At 38.1% G+C, this 16,634-nt stretch overlaps 1 protein-coding gene across 1 annotated transcript in view; it reads left to right on the forward strand.

Moving 5' to 3' along the window:
* LOC129391328 (histone-lysine N-methyltransferase NSD3-like) overlaps window positions 1-16,634 on the forward strand; it is a 64,797-nt gene that overhangs the window by 19,369 nt on the left and 28,794 nt on the right. The window contains exon 2 of the mRNA XM_055081056.1: window positions 14,400-15,118. Within this exon, the coding sequence (XP_054937031.1) occupies window positions 14,444-15,118 (675 nt within the window). The 5' untranslated portion in view covers window positions 14,400-14,443. The remainder of the gene's footprint in view (window positions 1-14,399; window positions 15,119-16,634) is intronic.

A 16,634-nucleotide genomic window follows, 5' to 3' on the forward strand; every position in this document is an offset into this window, starting at 1 on the left:
GAAAGCAGGAAGAACAGTTTGAAGTTGTTACTCTAATTCAGATGAGATGATAAGGCACAGCCAATGAACATAGCAAGAACTGAGGAAAGTTGGCAGAAGGTTGGAGGGTAGAACCCAGCTTTGTTTTAATGCATTGCAGTCTGGAGAATTGCCCTTTCACTTGTTTATGTGATCTTTTGGTGTACAGTTTTTTAAAAAAGTATTGTTGATTTTATTCATCAGTGTGTTTTGTACTGTTTATGTATTGTTTAAGAAATCCTTCCCCATCTTGAGTTCATAATGATCTATTTCAGTTTTATGTTTTTGTTTTTCCTTAAAAATTTTTTAAGATTTACTTTTTATATCTGGTCTTTAATCCACCTGGAGCTGGTCTGTTACATGGTGAGGATCTAATATTTTTCTATATGGATAAACAGTTGTCCCAGTACCATTCTTTAAATATTCTATGCTTTCTTCACCCATCTGCAGTGATTCTTCTGTTACATGCCAAATTCCCGTATCGACTTGGGTCTGTGTCTCGGATCTTAGTCTGTTTCATTGTCTGTCTCTTTGCCAGTACCTCACCTTTTAACTGCTGTAGCTTAATAAGTGTAGAGCTTTTTATTTTAAGTACAGTTTACAAGTGTGTTGAAACCAGTAAATCTTTGTATAGGTATTGTAGACTTTATTGTTGAGAAACATACGCAAATACTTTCTTGATTTCTTCTAGACATTCCTTTTTTTTTTTTTTGAGATACAGTTCACCTCTTTAAAGGGTACAGTTCTGCGGTTTTTATTATATTCACAATGTTGTGCAACCAGCCACTAATTCCAGAATGTTTTCCTCACCCAAAAAGAGATCCCATACCCACTAGCAGTTACCTTCCATTCCTTCCTCCTCGCAGCCCCTGGCAACCACTGCTCTGCTTTCTGTGTCTATGGATTTGCCTGTTCTGGACATTTCATATAAATGGAATAATACAATATGTTGCTTTTTGTGACAGCATTCTTATTTAAATTGAGTAAAATTAATAGATTACAGGGCATTCTGTAGGAATACTACTGTGTCTTTAAGAAAGTAGGACAACAGCCTACAGTATGGACGTTCCTTAAAAAACTAAAAATAGAACTACCATATGACCCAGCAATCCCACTACTGGGCATATACCCTGAGAAAACCGTAATTCAAAAAGTCATGTACCGAAATGTTCATTGCAGCTCTATTTACAATAGCCAGGACATGGAAGCAACCGAAGTGTCCGACAGATGAATGGATAAAGAAGATGTGGCACATATATACAATGGAATATTACTCAGCCATAAAAGGGAACGAAACTGAGTTAGCATAGCACAGGGAGATCAGCTCGGTGCTTTGTGACCACCTAGAGGGGTGGGATAGGGAGGGTGGGAGGGAGACGCAAGAGGGAGGAGATATGGGGATATATGTATATGTATAGCTGACTCACTTTGTTATAAAGCAGAAACTAACACACCATTGTAAAGCAATTATACTCCAATAAAGATGTTAAAAAAAGAAAGAAAGTAGGACAAAAATACTGTACCTGAGTAGGGAGCAAGAAGAGAAAACCTCACCAGTATTTATTTCTGTTTTGTTTTTATTTAAGCATCATATTCATATTTTATTTCTTCATTTATTGAAGAGACTGGCCAATCTTATGCCTTTGCTTAGTTGTTTAATGAATAAATGTCATGTAACAAATTCTATTCTAGAAAGGTATCTTCTATTGATACATCTTGAGTTTATTAGACATAGATGGAGTAAAACTACTTTGATTTGGGTGCATGTTGTCAGTAATTGTATAAAAATGACATGATTACCTTTGTATCTTGGTGGATAAATGAGTAAAATCACATGACGATATGAAGGGAATAAATATATTCTCTCTCGAATTGTTTATTTTTTAAAGCAAGCATATTTTCCACTTTAACCCAGAAATTAGTCAGCAGCTTAGAGTTCTTTTTAAAAGGCTACCTCGGAAAGTACCCTTAAGTCAAGATACCCATATAAGGTTTACTAATACAGAACATTTATTTAACATACTACAATACTACGAGCCTTTTGTATCATTTGGAGAATTGATGTTTTATTAGTGTAATTGCTGAAATATAGTTCAGAAAATAAAATGTTTTTCCCTAAATCATAGCATTAAACTTTTTTTGGCGGGGGGGGGCGGGGGGCGGGGGGCGGTGCCCACCTTGTGGCTTGTGATATCTTAGTTCCTGACCAGGGATCAAACCCAGGCCCCTGGCAGTGGAAGTGAGGAGTCCTAACCACTGGATGGCCAGGGAATTCCCCGCACTTTTTTTTTTTTTTTGCATTAAACTTTCAAAGAGTTAGCCTCAACCAGAGTGGCAGTAAACCTCTTTAAATGATTCAAAAGGGCTTCCCTGGTGGCGCAGTGGTTAAGAATCCGCCTGCCAATGCAGGGGACACGGGTTTGAGCCCTGTTCCGGGAAGATCCCACTTGCCGCGGAGCAACTAAGCCCGTGAGCCACAACTACTGAGCCAGTGCTCTAGAGCCCGCGAGCCACAGCTACTGAAGCCCGCGTGCCAAGAGCCCGTGCTCCGCAACAAGAAAAGCCACTGCAATGAGAAGCTCGCGCACCGCAACAAAGAGTAGCCCCCCGCTTGCCACAACTAGAGAAAGCCCACGCACAGCAATGAGGACCCAACGCAGCCAAAAATAAATAAATACATTTATTAAAAAAAAAGAATTTTCAAGCAGGATACGTTTTGTTTGAAAGATTGATGTTGAGTTGTGTAGTCACTGTACCAAATTCAGTTATTGCTTTTTGTCTATAACAGAGCCAGATTAGATGCTATCAATTCGAGCTACTTTTAGTAAATAAAAGGTGAATTTTGTTGTTCATTTCCTTTTTGATGTTATAGAGGCATGGTCAAGTTCTTAGAACCAAGTGGTTGATTTTCTTTTTTCCATAACCCCACCCCCGATTTTTTGTGTGTGTGGTGAAGTTAAAATGTAGAAAGGCTTCTGAAAGAAGAATATTAATTTTTAGAGTAATATGCATCTTGTTGATACTTAGTAGCAGTTTGTGTTTGCTGATTTTTAAAGGTGTGTGTTTGGGTTCTTTAAAAATATTTATCTCTTACTTCCAAAAAGGGTGAATGATTTACAGATTTAAAATAGATAATTATAACAAAATAAAATACCTGTTTTTTTAACAATACACCTCTGTTATTATATTACTAACAATTAAACAATTTTTAAATTATGAAGGACAAAACGGGTAATACAGAATTTATGGCTTATAGTCAAAGGATCACTCTGATCATATAATTAGATTTTAAAATATGAATAGAACACACAACCAAGAAGAATGGAGTCTCTTTTAAAACCCTGGCATTAGGGGATTTTAGTATTCTTCCTATATAGATTATGCATGTTTTTTCAAGTTTTTACTTTATAGAGGCTCTGGTTTCACCCTTGCAAACCTAAGTACTGAAAATAATGGACCATATTTTAAAAAAATAATTAACTCCCCTTAACCATTTTCTTCTTGGTGTAGATTTGGGGAAAAAATAGTAAAATGAAAATCTCCCTTGATGCTGTCATCCAAAAATCCTCATATTCTGTCATTAAGTGCGAGTTGTAGTTGAAGTTTTCTGGAGGGGTATGTGTGTATGTATTGAATTGATTTCAAATGCAGGATCTGGTTTTCAAACATTAGTGATCATTCAGTTATAAATCAGTATATGACTATATTTGATAGCTTTCTCTTGTTACACCTCAAAGGGTATATACTTAAGCTTAATTTCAATTCTTTGCTTTAAAACAAAATGACTCTAATTTTTGAACATCATGTATCATTTTTATAACGTTTTGCTGCAGAAATTGCCAAACAGTAAAAATGCCAGGTTTTCAAGAACCAGTATAGCCGGTTCACTACTGTAGACTGTCTGCGTGCACTCCATTCCTGTTGCTGGAGAAACACACACAGACTGTGGATTTATCATAAACCTTGAGAAATATTTCTTGCACAGTTCACATAAAGAAACATCTGGATCCCTTGTTTATCCTGGGGTAAAGGAAGACCACTCTCTTCCTCTGTGCTGTGGGAATCATGTTATATTCCACTATATTTCTTTAGCTGTAAAACTTCTAATGTTGATATATCAAATTCGCTTTGTATTTTAGTAGGATTGATTATAATACTGGAATACATTTGGAAAATGAGGATTCATGTTCATGCCAGTTCAATTAACTGTGACTGTGAAAATTGTATTTTGAGAGCTTCCACATTCTGAATTTCAGACTACAGTATTAATAACACTAGGGTTTTAAATAGATATGCTTATAAAGGAGTTTTTGATATCTTTTGGTCTTTTGTTGGGTTAATAGACTCTCCCTGGAAATTCATTTGACTTCATGCCAGTCTCTTGGGGCTTTAAGCCTTGCAGGGAAGTGTAGCCCAGAACTAAGGAGAATCTCAGTAGTGGCTAGGTAACTGGTTATCAGTCAAATTTTGCCAAGGATATTCCTGAGGAGACCGTAGTTGCGTTTATATTATCTTGCATTCTTCACAGCAAGATCCTCAACAAGTCTTTAAAGCATTTCATTTATATGTAATAACTCCCTTAAGTTTACACAGTTCAGTTTAAAAGGTTCATTAAGCCCCTCCTCTGAGCCTTTGCTTTGGGTTCTAGGAGCAGATGGATGAATAAAATTACTTCCTGCTCTTAAGAAAATCACATGAACAGATTGTTTCATGATTAATTCTAAGAGGTTTTATCTTAGGAACACAGAGGAAAGTTACTCAGACTAGCCTAGAACTTAAGTGACTACTCCTTGGAAATGACTTTCTGAGCTCAAAAGATGACTAAAAGTCAAGCCAAAAAAAAAAGTAAAAGGGCGTATTAGGCATAGGAGATAAATTAGTAAAGGCACAGTGGTACGAAATCATGTGTGTACGGTAATTCTTAGTAACCTGACATTACTAGTGTACAAAAGTGACTTAAGGTTGGAGATATGGATAGAGACCTTGCTTAGAGGGCCTGTGTGCTCTGTTGGCTGAAGTGCTTTGACTTTTTCTAGGAATCATTGAAGGGTTTTAATCAGGAAAGTGATGCTGTTAGATTTACAAATTAAGTAACCTAGGAATGTATTGAAGGGGCAGTTGGGTCGGAAGACAGAAATAGGTAATTTATATGACACCTTTAGAACTACTTCTGATTCCAAAAAGCCTGAATAATGATATGAATATGAGGGATTTTGATCCATAATAAAATATAAAGTTTTTTTCTTATTGAGAAGAAACTGGAGTTAAACATAGGAAAATAAGTATATACGGCACAGCATGTAATTCTGTAAAGTGGAATCTAGCAATATGTACAGTCTACCAAAGGGCATTGTTCATTTTAAGAATTTGTTATAGTGACTTAGACTAAACATTTAACACATCATGAATGCTTAATTGATGTTTATAGCCTCAAGCTGTTCATCTGAAACATAACATGCTTCCTTTTTCTTTTAACTCTGTGTCTAAGATTGACTTAAGTAAACTTTTCTGTTATCACTCCCCTCATGAATAAGTTGGTGAATGAATGAATGAATGACCTAAAGCTTTATTTGATAACTTTCAACTTTTTTCCTTAAAAATGTCTGTGAACGGCTTCAACAAAATTAAGAAAAACATATTCATTTATTGATTTCTTTCATCTCTTTGTTTTCATTCACTGATTTCTTTCATCTCAAAACAAAACAAAACAAAAACCAACGTGGAAACATTGGTCAGAGGAAGAATTTGTCCTAAATTGTTTGCCTGTGATGGTTTCATTTACTTGGAAGTACATATTAGAATGGGCGGAACGCTAGTTCGCTAAGTCTCCCACCAAATTGTTAGCTCTGGGCAGCAGATCGGGAAGTGTGTGATGTACAGTGAATGTTTGGGTTGCTGTTTACTCAACATACTTAGGGATGGTGAGAAATGAGTTTACTGGCCAAGAGCCAGTGCTGTGGGACAGAGGGCCTGTGTGTGAATCCTCCATTTACATGATGTCTGACTGTGGGCAAGTCACTGAATCATGCTGGCCTTCATTTTTCACTTGTGAAATGGGGGAAGCAATAGTATTTTCTCGAAGAGGTGTTATAAGGAGTGAAATAATATAACAAATGTGAAGCATTTAGCGTAGCATTGACACTTAGTAAGTCCTCAAATGTTAGTCATTGTTATTATTACTTTAGTAATACAAAAAATTTAAAACATACATCTTTATCAGGGATTTATTAATGACAGAGGTATGAGAGTTTTTGGTGGCCTCTGTGGAGGAGTTTTGAAATGTGTGGGTGAGGGACTTCCCTGGATGTCCAGTGGTTAGGACTCCGAGCTTCCACTGTAGGGGGGCCCGGGTTCGATCCCTAGTTGGAGAACTAAGATCCCGCAAGCCGTGTGGCACGGCCAAAAAAAAAAAAGAAGTGTGGGTGAAAAACACCTAACTTCCTATCCTGCCTGTCTTTCGTGGCCTAAATGCCTCCTTCCCCAGTGAGCATTGTCCTCAAATGTCTTCTGATTCTGATGGCACACAATGTAATTCTTAGTCACCTTCTGTTTAATGTGTTTACATATGAGTCTTGCCCATAAAATCCTATCTTGTCTAATATACTAAAGAGATTGTGAATGCCTTCAGGTCAGAGATCAGGTTTTTCACAAGTTCTGTGTGCCCAGCATTGTACTGAATGATAACAGTAATAATAGCCAATAGATACTGGGCTCTAACGATACTTGGGGCACTGTCCGAATTACTGCTCATGGATTAACTCTTATTTCTTACAGAAACACTGTAGACAATTAAAGTATCCACAGTTTCTGGGTAAGAAAACTGAGATTTAGGGAGATTAAGTTGCCGAAAGTCACATAGCTAATGAGCCTTGGCTCTGGGTTTTGAACCTAGCAGTTTGATTCGTGCAACCATGATACTCACTAGAGCGCCTCCTAATTCTGTAATGTCAGTTGGTGTGTCTGCCGTTTGAAGGCTGGCCGCCAGACTGCAGTACGTATAAAAATCACTGTGTAAAGGAATTTAGTTATGGTCCTAAAATATCTTCTTTTTTCATTATCAAAACTACTTTCTTGATTGCATTATTGTACTCTTTGGAGGTATAATATGAAAAAGTGTGGCTCTGTTCATGCTTAGACTTTCTAGAAAATATGATACAGTGGACCATTTAGCTGAGTTGGTCAGAATATGGTGTCAAGATTTAATGCACGCTTTTCCACCTTAAGAAGCAGTTGCTTTTTCTTTTCAATACTTCTTCCAACCCCTTAGCTAAATTATTTATTTTTATTTTTCCCCAACATTTACTTAAAAAATTTTCAAGCCTTTAGGAAAGTTAAAAGAATATTACAGTCAACACCTGGATTAGTGAATTGTTAACATTTTGCCTCCTTTGTTTTACTCTAGGTATATGTACTTTAAAAATCTTAAACCATTTGAAAGTTGTGGATCACATGACACTTTAAATGTTTCAGCATAGCTCTCCTAAGAATAGGGACATTTTCTTACATAAACAGAACACCGTTATACCTTTGAAAATTAGTAGCTCCATTGTTTAGTAGCTAGTTCACATTTTAAATTCTCATTTTCTCCAAAACATTATTTTTACGTTCGTGTGTATGTTTAAATCCAGGATTTCATCAAAGTTCACCCATTATTGCATTGGTTGTTAAATCTTGTCTTTTAAAATATAGAATAGTCTTTCCACCTTTTGTTTGTAACATTAACTTTTGAAGAGCTGAGGCCAGTTTTCTGAGAGAAAGTGCCACGTTTTGGATTTGTCTGATTGTTTCCTCATTTTGAGATTCAGTGTAAGTGCTGGGAAGAGAACTTCGGAGATGATGATGTGTTCATGAATCACACCACAAGGCACAGGAGGCCTGTCCGCCTGGCTTCTGGTAGCGCCATATCTCCTCACTTGTCTGAAACGCTGCCTGCCACAGCTCTCTCCTGTACACATTTCTGTTTGCAATTAGTAAGTAACCTGTGGAGTGATGAATATTTAAACTGTCGTTTCACTTGTCTTATTTTTACACAAAAACCCTTAGTGGATCTCTCCCCATTTCCTAGAATGTAAGAGTATAAGGGTATTCTTTGTTAGATATGTATTTTGCGAATATTTTCTCTCTGCCTATAATTCACCTTTTTTTTTTTTGCCATTTAAATTTTTTTATTTTTAAATTTTCTATTGAAGTATACTTGATTTACAATGTTGTGTTAGTTTCACACCTTTTTTTCTTAACTGTGACTTTTGAAGAGCAGGAGTTTTTAATTTTGAAGTCAATTTTATCAGTCTTTTTCTTTCATAGTTCATGGTATTTGTGTCCTGTTTAAGAAATCTTCTGCCTAACACAGTGGTATATTTTCTCCCACGTTTTATTCTAGAAGTTTTATGGTTTGACTTTAGTACCAGGTTTATGAACTAATTTTAGTTATTTTTTGTGTATAATGTAAGAGAAGGGTGAGGTTCGCTTTTTCCATACAGATACCCAGTCATTTTTGCCCGGCTCCGTCTGTTGAAAATACCATCCTTTCCCCTTGAATTACCTTGGCACCTTTGTGGAAGATCAGTTGACCATGTAACTATGGGTATCAATGTTTTATTTGTTTGCTTGTTTGTTTTTTACAATGAGCATAATACATTTTTACCAAACAAGGGATTAGTGGGTGAGTAAAGTTACATTATAGGCTAATATCCCCAGAAATCCTGCAGGTCAGTGGAGGTGTATGAGTTTTAAGCCCTTTGAGATCAGGGACTTTTTCATTCATCTGTTAATTGAACAGTATTGAGTGTCCAGCATTGAATAAGACATCCATGGTCCCTGCACTTACAGAGCATGCAGTGGAATGAGGGAGACAGGCCATAAGAGGGTGAACGCATACCTGAATAATACGTATTGTGGGGAGTCCTATAAAGGGTGAAAAATAGGCTTACTGGGGAGAATGAGCAGAGGGCCTCGGGCGTCCTCTCTGGGAGGTGTTTAAGCCGGAGCAGCACATATGAGAGTCCCGATTGCAGAAAGGGAGTTGGCACGTTTGGGAAATTGAAAAGAAGCCCCTGGAGTGTGATGCTTCCAGTGGAGAGTGTTCGTAGATAACTTGGGAAATGTAAACTGAGGCCTGACCATGCAGGGACTTGCTGGGATGATACATAGTCTGGATTTTATTTGAGTGCACTGGGAAGGCATTGAAGGTTTTGTTGCTTGTTTTTGCTTATTTTAGCAAATCATGTAATTACTGTCTAGATCAATAAATTAAATATAACTAGCAGCTTAAAAACCTCCCTTATGGCCCCCCTCCAGTGTTTACAGCATGCCATCCAAAAAAAGCAACTACTGTTCTGACAGCTATCTCCATGGATTTAGTTTTAACTTCATCCTGTTTTTGAACCTTGTGTAAATGAAATCACACTGTGTACTATATAAGTGGAATCGTGGTGTCTGGGTTCTTTCATTCAAAATGACTCTTGTGAGAGTAATCCATGTTGTCTCTCACTTTCCCTGCTGTAATCTGAGGAGTCGTCACGTGATTGGGTTAGCTTTTAAAAGGCAGCGGGCTGTCCTCTGGGGAAGTAGGCTCTGAGAGGCAGGAGAAGCAGCCTGCAGACCGCGGAGGCAGCTGTGCAGGAGCCAAGGGGAGGTGCAGGGGCCAGTGTGAGGAGATGGGGACGTGGAATGAGGCAGACAAGTGTGAGACGTGCACTTGGGAAGTAAGACCCCGGGAGTTCCTGCAGATTGGGCAGGAGTAGGAGTGAGGGGAAGGGGTGTGTCATGATCCCCAGGTTTCTGGCTTTGACAACTGATAGATGGAGGTTTCATCTCCTTCTCATAGGAGGGACTGGGGGAAGGACACGCTTAAGTAAAATAAAAACTAAGAGTTCATTATTAGGAATTTTAAGATGCTTGTGAGATATGAGAGAAGCTGTCAAACAGGCATTTGTATTATGGGTATGGAGCATATTGGATTAAAATGGGAAGTTTGGGTAGTTTGCATATTATGAGGCAGCTGCCATGTAAAGAGTTCTGTATTGGAGTTAGAAGATCTGAGTTTCACCATTTTACTCAACTTCTGTTGGCTGCATGACTAAGGGCAAATCACTTGATCTTTTTGAGCTCCATTCCTTCTCATCTGTAAAATGGGAATGATACTTTGCTTCATAGGATTAAACAACGTGTAATATATTAGGCCTCAGTTTATGGGTATTTGGCCCAGTGGATGCTCAGAAAAATTCATTCATGCACATGCCATTTGTATTGGTAGGAGAAAGTCGGATTATGGAAAATTTTGAAGGGCATGGAAGGGACTTGGTGTGGTATGGAGTTCAGAGTGTCTTAATATGGGAGTAGACTCAGTGCAGTTTGGTTTTAGATGAAACTAAAGAAGAAGTAGTTAGAGGTGAGAAATAGCTAGAAAATCAGTCATTGTAGGTCCAGGATAAGGTGCTGATGAGGGCCTGGCCTGACGTGGATGTAGAGATCAAAGAACAAATCAGAGTTCAGAGGAAGAGACTAGACTTGTCCAGTGATTAGTTTTACGGCCTCACAGAGAGGGAAGAATCAGTCACCTGTGAACCTGAGGCTGCTAGCCTGGGAAGCTAGAAAAGTAGTGGAAGCAACGGCCGATCTGGGGTAGTCTGAAAGGAAAGCTGAATTAAGGAAGGACAGTCTGTTCAGCTTTGAACGTATGACTCTTAAGGTTATAGTATGTTGTCTGTGGGTGGTTGGATATTCTCTGGCAGTGAGATCTTGTGGAAGAGAGCACAGGATTAGAAGCTAAGAGGTTGCTTCTTTTTCAGGCTTAATCACTAATTAGCTTTGTAGTCTTGGGAAATTCAGCAAATATTGAATGTAGTTATCTGAAAAATGAAGCTAACACCTCCCCTGTCAGCTTTACAGGCTTGTTTTGTGGATTAAATAAGACTGTATATGAGGGGACTTCCCTGGTGGTGCAGTGGTTAAGACTCGGAGCTCCCAAAGCAGGGGGCCTGGGTTTGATCCCTGGTCAGGGAACTAGATCCCACATGCATGCCGCAACTAAGAGTTCGCATGCCACAACTAAGGAGCAGGCAAGCCTCAACTAAGACCCGGTACAACCAAATAAATTAATTAATTTTAAAAAATGTATATGAAAACACTGTAATTGTAAACTCTTATACTATAATTGTAATAGGGTAATGTTATTTCTCTTCTTAGTTCAAGCTAAAATAAAATATTTGGTTATAGAGCTAGAGAAGAGAAGAGAAGGGGGAAAATACCAAACTTCTTAGAAGTTTGTGTTTGGAACTAAATCAAAAGCATCAGAAATCTTAGTCTCTGAGTACATGTGCCTGAAAACCTCTGTAGACTATAATTTGGGAGACTATCTGGAAGCTGATCTTGTGTACAACAATTATGAGAACCAAAAACATAGGTTGCATCTTGTCAAATGTTGGTATTTAACTTGCCTTCAAGTTGGAAGTTTGGAGAACTTTTGAATTCTACGTGTGTACTTACCCCATGTGTGTTTACGGAATTTTATTTATTTATTTATTTTTCTATTTTTATTTTCTTTTTCACATCTGACATTTACTACAGGATAATGATTTAATTAAGTATTCCTTTAGTTTTAAAAACTAATTAATTAATTTATTTACATTTTGGCTGCTTTGGGTCTTTGTTGCTTCATGCAGGCTCTCTCTAGTTGCGGCAAGCGGGGGCTTCTCTTCGTTACGGTGGCTTCTCATTGCGGTGGTTTCTTTTGCTGCGGAATACGGGCTCTAGGTGCACAGGCTTCAGTAGTAGTGGCACGTGGGCTCAGTAGTTGTGGCACATGGGCCTAGTGGCTCTGCGGCATGTGGGATCTTCCCGGACCAGGGCTCGAACCCGTGTCCCCTGCATTGGCAGGCGGATTCTTAACCACCGTGCCACCAGAAAAGTCCCTGTTTACGGAATTTTAGAACATACCCTTCTAGTGTCTGTGTGCTATATACATTTTTGCCAAGGGTCAGAGTAGGGTAATGTTTCAACTCTTAAGCTATATATATAAAGAAATGATTTCTAACCTTTGTCAGCATTATCAGTACAGTATGCTGGTTAGGATCACAGATTCTGAAACCAGACTGCCTGGCTCAAATCCCAGCTGTCAGCTAATGACTAGCCTTGTGCATTTGAGCAAGTCATAACCTCTCTTGCCTCTGTTTCCCCATCCATAATGGGAACTGACATTAATGTCTAGCTGAAGATTGTTGGGAGCATTAAATGTAGTACGGTGTTTAGAGCGCTTAACAGCTCCTGGCACACTCTATAAGCGCTCTTTAAGTGTCAGCGGTGGTTATTATAGAATAGTTAGTCGTTATTTTGGCAGTGACCAAGGAGTAAAAGCACATGAAGGAAAGAAACAAATCCTCTCAGAACCTACAGCTGAAGAAAATGGAAGTGGCATAGTGGCAAAAATCTTGGGCTTTAGAGTCAGAGATGCTTACATTCAAATCCTAATTCGGCCCTCTGGTTATAGGGGTTTAAGCAAGACACCTAACCCCTCTGAAACTCACTTTCTTTACCTAGGAGGCAGGAGTCAGATATCCACCTTGCAGAGTTGTTTTGAGGATTAAATGAGATACATATAAACTGCTTGACCCAGAGTAGATGCTAAAAAAGCTGGAGTGCTCTCTCACACCCCATGCCCCCCATCCCCCACTCCACTATAGAGCAGTAAGGACAGTTTGATTTCCTATATGCTCGCATATTCATTGTTTGCAATTTTAGAACTTCTAAAATTCCATTTGCTAACAGCAGAATAAACAACAGCTGTTTAATTGGATACACCTTGGAAAGTGTTGTCAGCTTTTGTTTCCTTCTTCCCTTTGCTGTTCTGGGTTACTTGCTTTATCATTATGGTAAATCCTACTAGAACCAAGATGGTGGACATTATTAGTTGGTCATGGAATTGAACTGGACTGTAGCTTCAGAATCCTCTTCCCAGTATTCCGGCAGCTACAGTCAGTTCATCAGACTTGATACAGTAGTGAAATCCTCTCAGCCTTAGAGCTTTTTAGAAGAAATGTTTATAGGATTTTCAAAGTAATATCTGGGCAGTCCATTAATCCTCTGTCTCAAGATGTGAGACTGTCAAGCCTTATGACAAAGCAGAGTGGTCTTAGAGCATTTCCTAACAGATGCTTATCCGTATTATAACATTGTTACACAATGTGGGCATTTTCAGACACCTTCTAGAGAAGGCACAATAATGGTGGGAGTACAATGCAGTGACCCAGCCAGGAGTGTGCATCAGTATGAGCTGGAATGTGGCCTTAAAATACTCATGCTCGAGGCCTCACCCCAGACTTACTAAATCAAAGCCATCAGTATATAGATCTTGACATGTGCCTTTTGTAAAAGTAAGGATGATTCTGCTATACATACCACAGATTAAAAACAACTAGATACTGGCAAGAGTATAGGAAATCAGGCATCCCCTCATACTACTGGTATGAGTATAAATTGATATAGTACAGCCTATAAAACAGTTTTGCAGTATCTATCAAAATTCAGATCTGTCCTGGAAGAATACATATATGCATAAAGATACAGTTTCAAGAAAGTTTTCCTGTAAACCTGTTGATAATACCAAACAGTTGTGAGCAACTCAATGATTGTAAGTACGCAAATGGTTAAACATGTTAGGGTAGATTACACAGTTGTTTACTGTGCAGCCACTGAAAGAGTGAAGTATGTATGAGAGTGATCTGTACATGCTGATGTAGAAAGATATCTAGGGCATACTTTAAGTTGAACAAGCAAGTCACAGAATAAACTCTTTTAAACATTTTGTGTATAAATATGTAGAGAAATATTTGGAAGAGTACCCACTAAAGTATTTACAGTGGTTATCCATGACTTAGGAGAATGGGAATGGTGGAGTGGGAGAGGCTTTGGCCTTTTAATTTTTGTATTTAAAATATTTGCAATAAGATTTTATTATTTTTGTAATAACAGAACCACTGGATAAAATATGAATGATTTAAGGAAAGCACACATGGAACCTAATTCGTATGTGTCAGGACACTGCTTATTTTGCAATTTACAGTTTTAACTGAGACTTATAATCTCTAATTTGGGAAACAGAAAGGAATGTCAAAACTGTTTTGCATGATGGCAAAGAGGATAAAATTTTGTTACTCAAGGTATTGTGAAAGTAATTGAGTTTCAAACAGATAAGCATTTAAGATAAAAAGTATTTGCTCTGTGTCAGAATTATATTGGCTACCTGTTTTAAAAATTTAGTTTGTGCAGATCTGGGTATGAAAATTGGATTCAGAATATTTTACTTTAATCCTTTTGCAGTTGATTAGCCTCTAGTCTTTGAGGATGTTAACTAACACCTTTTAATCTCTCTTTTAAAACTTTAGGCCCGATGAGAGAAAGGGAAAGTTAAGGATGCTGGAGCAGAACAATGGATTTCTCTTTCTCTTTCATGCAAGGGATCATGGGAAACACAATTCAGCAACCACCTCAACTCATTGACTCCGCCAACATCCGTCAGGAGGATGCCTTTGATAACAACAGTGACATTGTTGAAGATGGTGGCCAGACACCATACGAAGCTACCTTGCAGCAAGGCTTTCAGTACCCACCTACAACAGAAGATCTTCCTCCACTCACGAATGGCTACCCATCATCGATCAGCATGTACGAAACTCAAACCAAATACCAGTCCTATAATCAGTATCCCAATGGGTCGGCCAATGGCTTTGGTGCAGTTAGAAACTTTAGCCCCACTGACTATTACCATTCAGAAATTCCAAACACAAGACCACATGAAATTCTGGAAAAACCTTCTCCTCCACAGCCACCACCTCCTCCTTCAGTACCACAGACTGTGATTCCAAAGAAGACTGGCTCACCTGAAATTAAACTAAAAATAACCAAAACTATCCAGAATGGCAGGGAATTGTTTGAGTCTTCCCTTTGTGGAGACCTTTTAAATGAAGTACAGGCAAGTGAGCACACAAAGTCAAAGCATGAAAGCAGAAAAGAAAAGAGGAAAAAAAGCAACAAGCATGATTCATCTAGATCTGAAGAGCGCAAGTCACACAAAATCCCCAAATTAGAACCAGAGGAACAAAATGTAAGTTGAAACATCTTTTTGAAAAAATTTGTAATATTTCACATTTACTGGAAGTCCAAGAGATCTTTTTCAGTTTTTATCTCTCCAAATATAAATATTTCTGATAACTTCTTTCATCTGATCCCTAGCATGGAGCTTGGGATGTTATGATAGGTGGTAAGTAAATATTTGTTGAATAAATGAATGGCCATCATCAGAGTAAAGAAATATTTTAGAAACATGTGACACTAAATATCTTGCCTCCTATGTTTCTTTGTTTAATAGCCTCACCTAATTTTGCTTGTAATAAACTGGTTTCTGCGAAATTGAGTTATTTACAGTGAGGTGTATGGACCTAGAGTATGTCATACAGAGTGAAGTAAGTCAGAAAGAGAAAAACAAATACCGTATGCTAACACATGTATATGGAATCTTAAAAAAAAAAGTTATGAAGAACCTAGGGGCAGGAGGGGAATAAAGACGCAGACGTAGAGAATGGACTTGAGGACACGGGGAGGGGTAAGGGTAAGCTGGGACGAAGGGAGAGTGGCATGGACATACATACGCTACCAAATGTAAAATAGATAGCTAGTGGGAAGCTGCTGCATAGCACAGGGAGATCAGCTCGGTGCTTTGCGACCACCTAGAACGGTGGGATAAGGAGGGTGGGAGGGAGACGCAAGAGGGAAGGGATGTGGGAAAATATGTATGCATATAGCTGATTCACTTTGTTACACAGCAGAAACTAACACAGCACTGTAAAGCAGTTATACTCCAATAAAGATGTTAAAAAAACCCAACCAACCAAACAAAAAAAACTCCTGGTTTCTGAAGATGAAGAGGAAAGGCAGAGAAAGATGGTTAATGATATTGGTTTTCCATTGTTCCAGACCAACTTTTGCCAGTAGAGCTTAGGTTTAACCCTCATTACTAGTGTGTTTGCCACAAAATAACCTGAAGTAAATAAAGGAACTCTTTTTATAAAATCAGTTAGTATTCATACATATTCACTAAATCTTCAGGTAGAGGTTTTATAAAAGTCATTCTTTAGTGGTAACTTAAGATGCATGCTGCTAAATTTTTTTAACATCTCTGAGGTTTCAGTATTAATTTTCTTAATAAGAAAGGTATGTAACAAATCAACGCTAGCTTGAATGAAGAGTTTTAGTTAGTATTCTAATACATGGTATTACTTGAAGATGTCCCCAGACATTGATTTGGGAAGAAATGAATATGGATGTTTGTGACAGTTGTATGCTTTTCTATCTGCTATGCCTGAATAAGTTAATTTATCATCTTCTGTTCAAAGAAATGTTTACATCTTACCAACTCACCTTTTCCTTGGTAGCTGGGTTCCACCTACTTCACACAGCTCAAATATGATGTTTTTCTGGAGTAAAGGTCACACTGGTTCTAGGCTCTCACAAGTCTCAGTGTGATATTTCAGTATGTTTTTCTCATTTTTCTATAGTTATTTATTCATTTAACAAATATCAACTGAGTACCTAATGTGTGCTAGACGCTTTTCTAAGAATTG

Source organism: Physeter macrocephalus, chromosome 20 (assembly GCF_002837175.3).
Source record: "Physeter macrocephalus isolate SW-GA chromosome 20, ASM283717v5, whole genome shotgun sequence".
In the NCBI taxonomy this organism is placed as follows: domain Eukaryota; kingdom Metazoa; phylum Chordata; class Mammalia; order Artiodactyla; family Physeteridae; genus Physeter; species Physeter macrocephalus.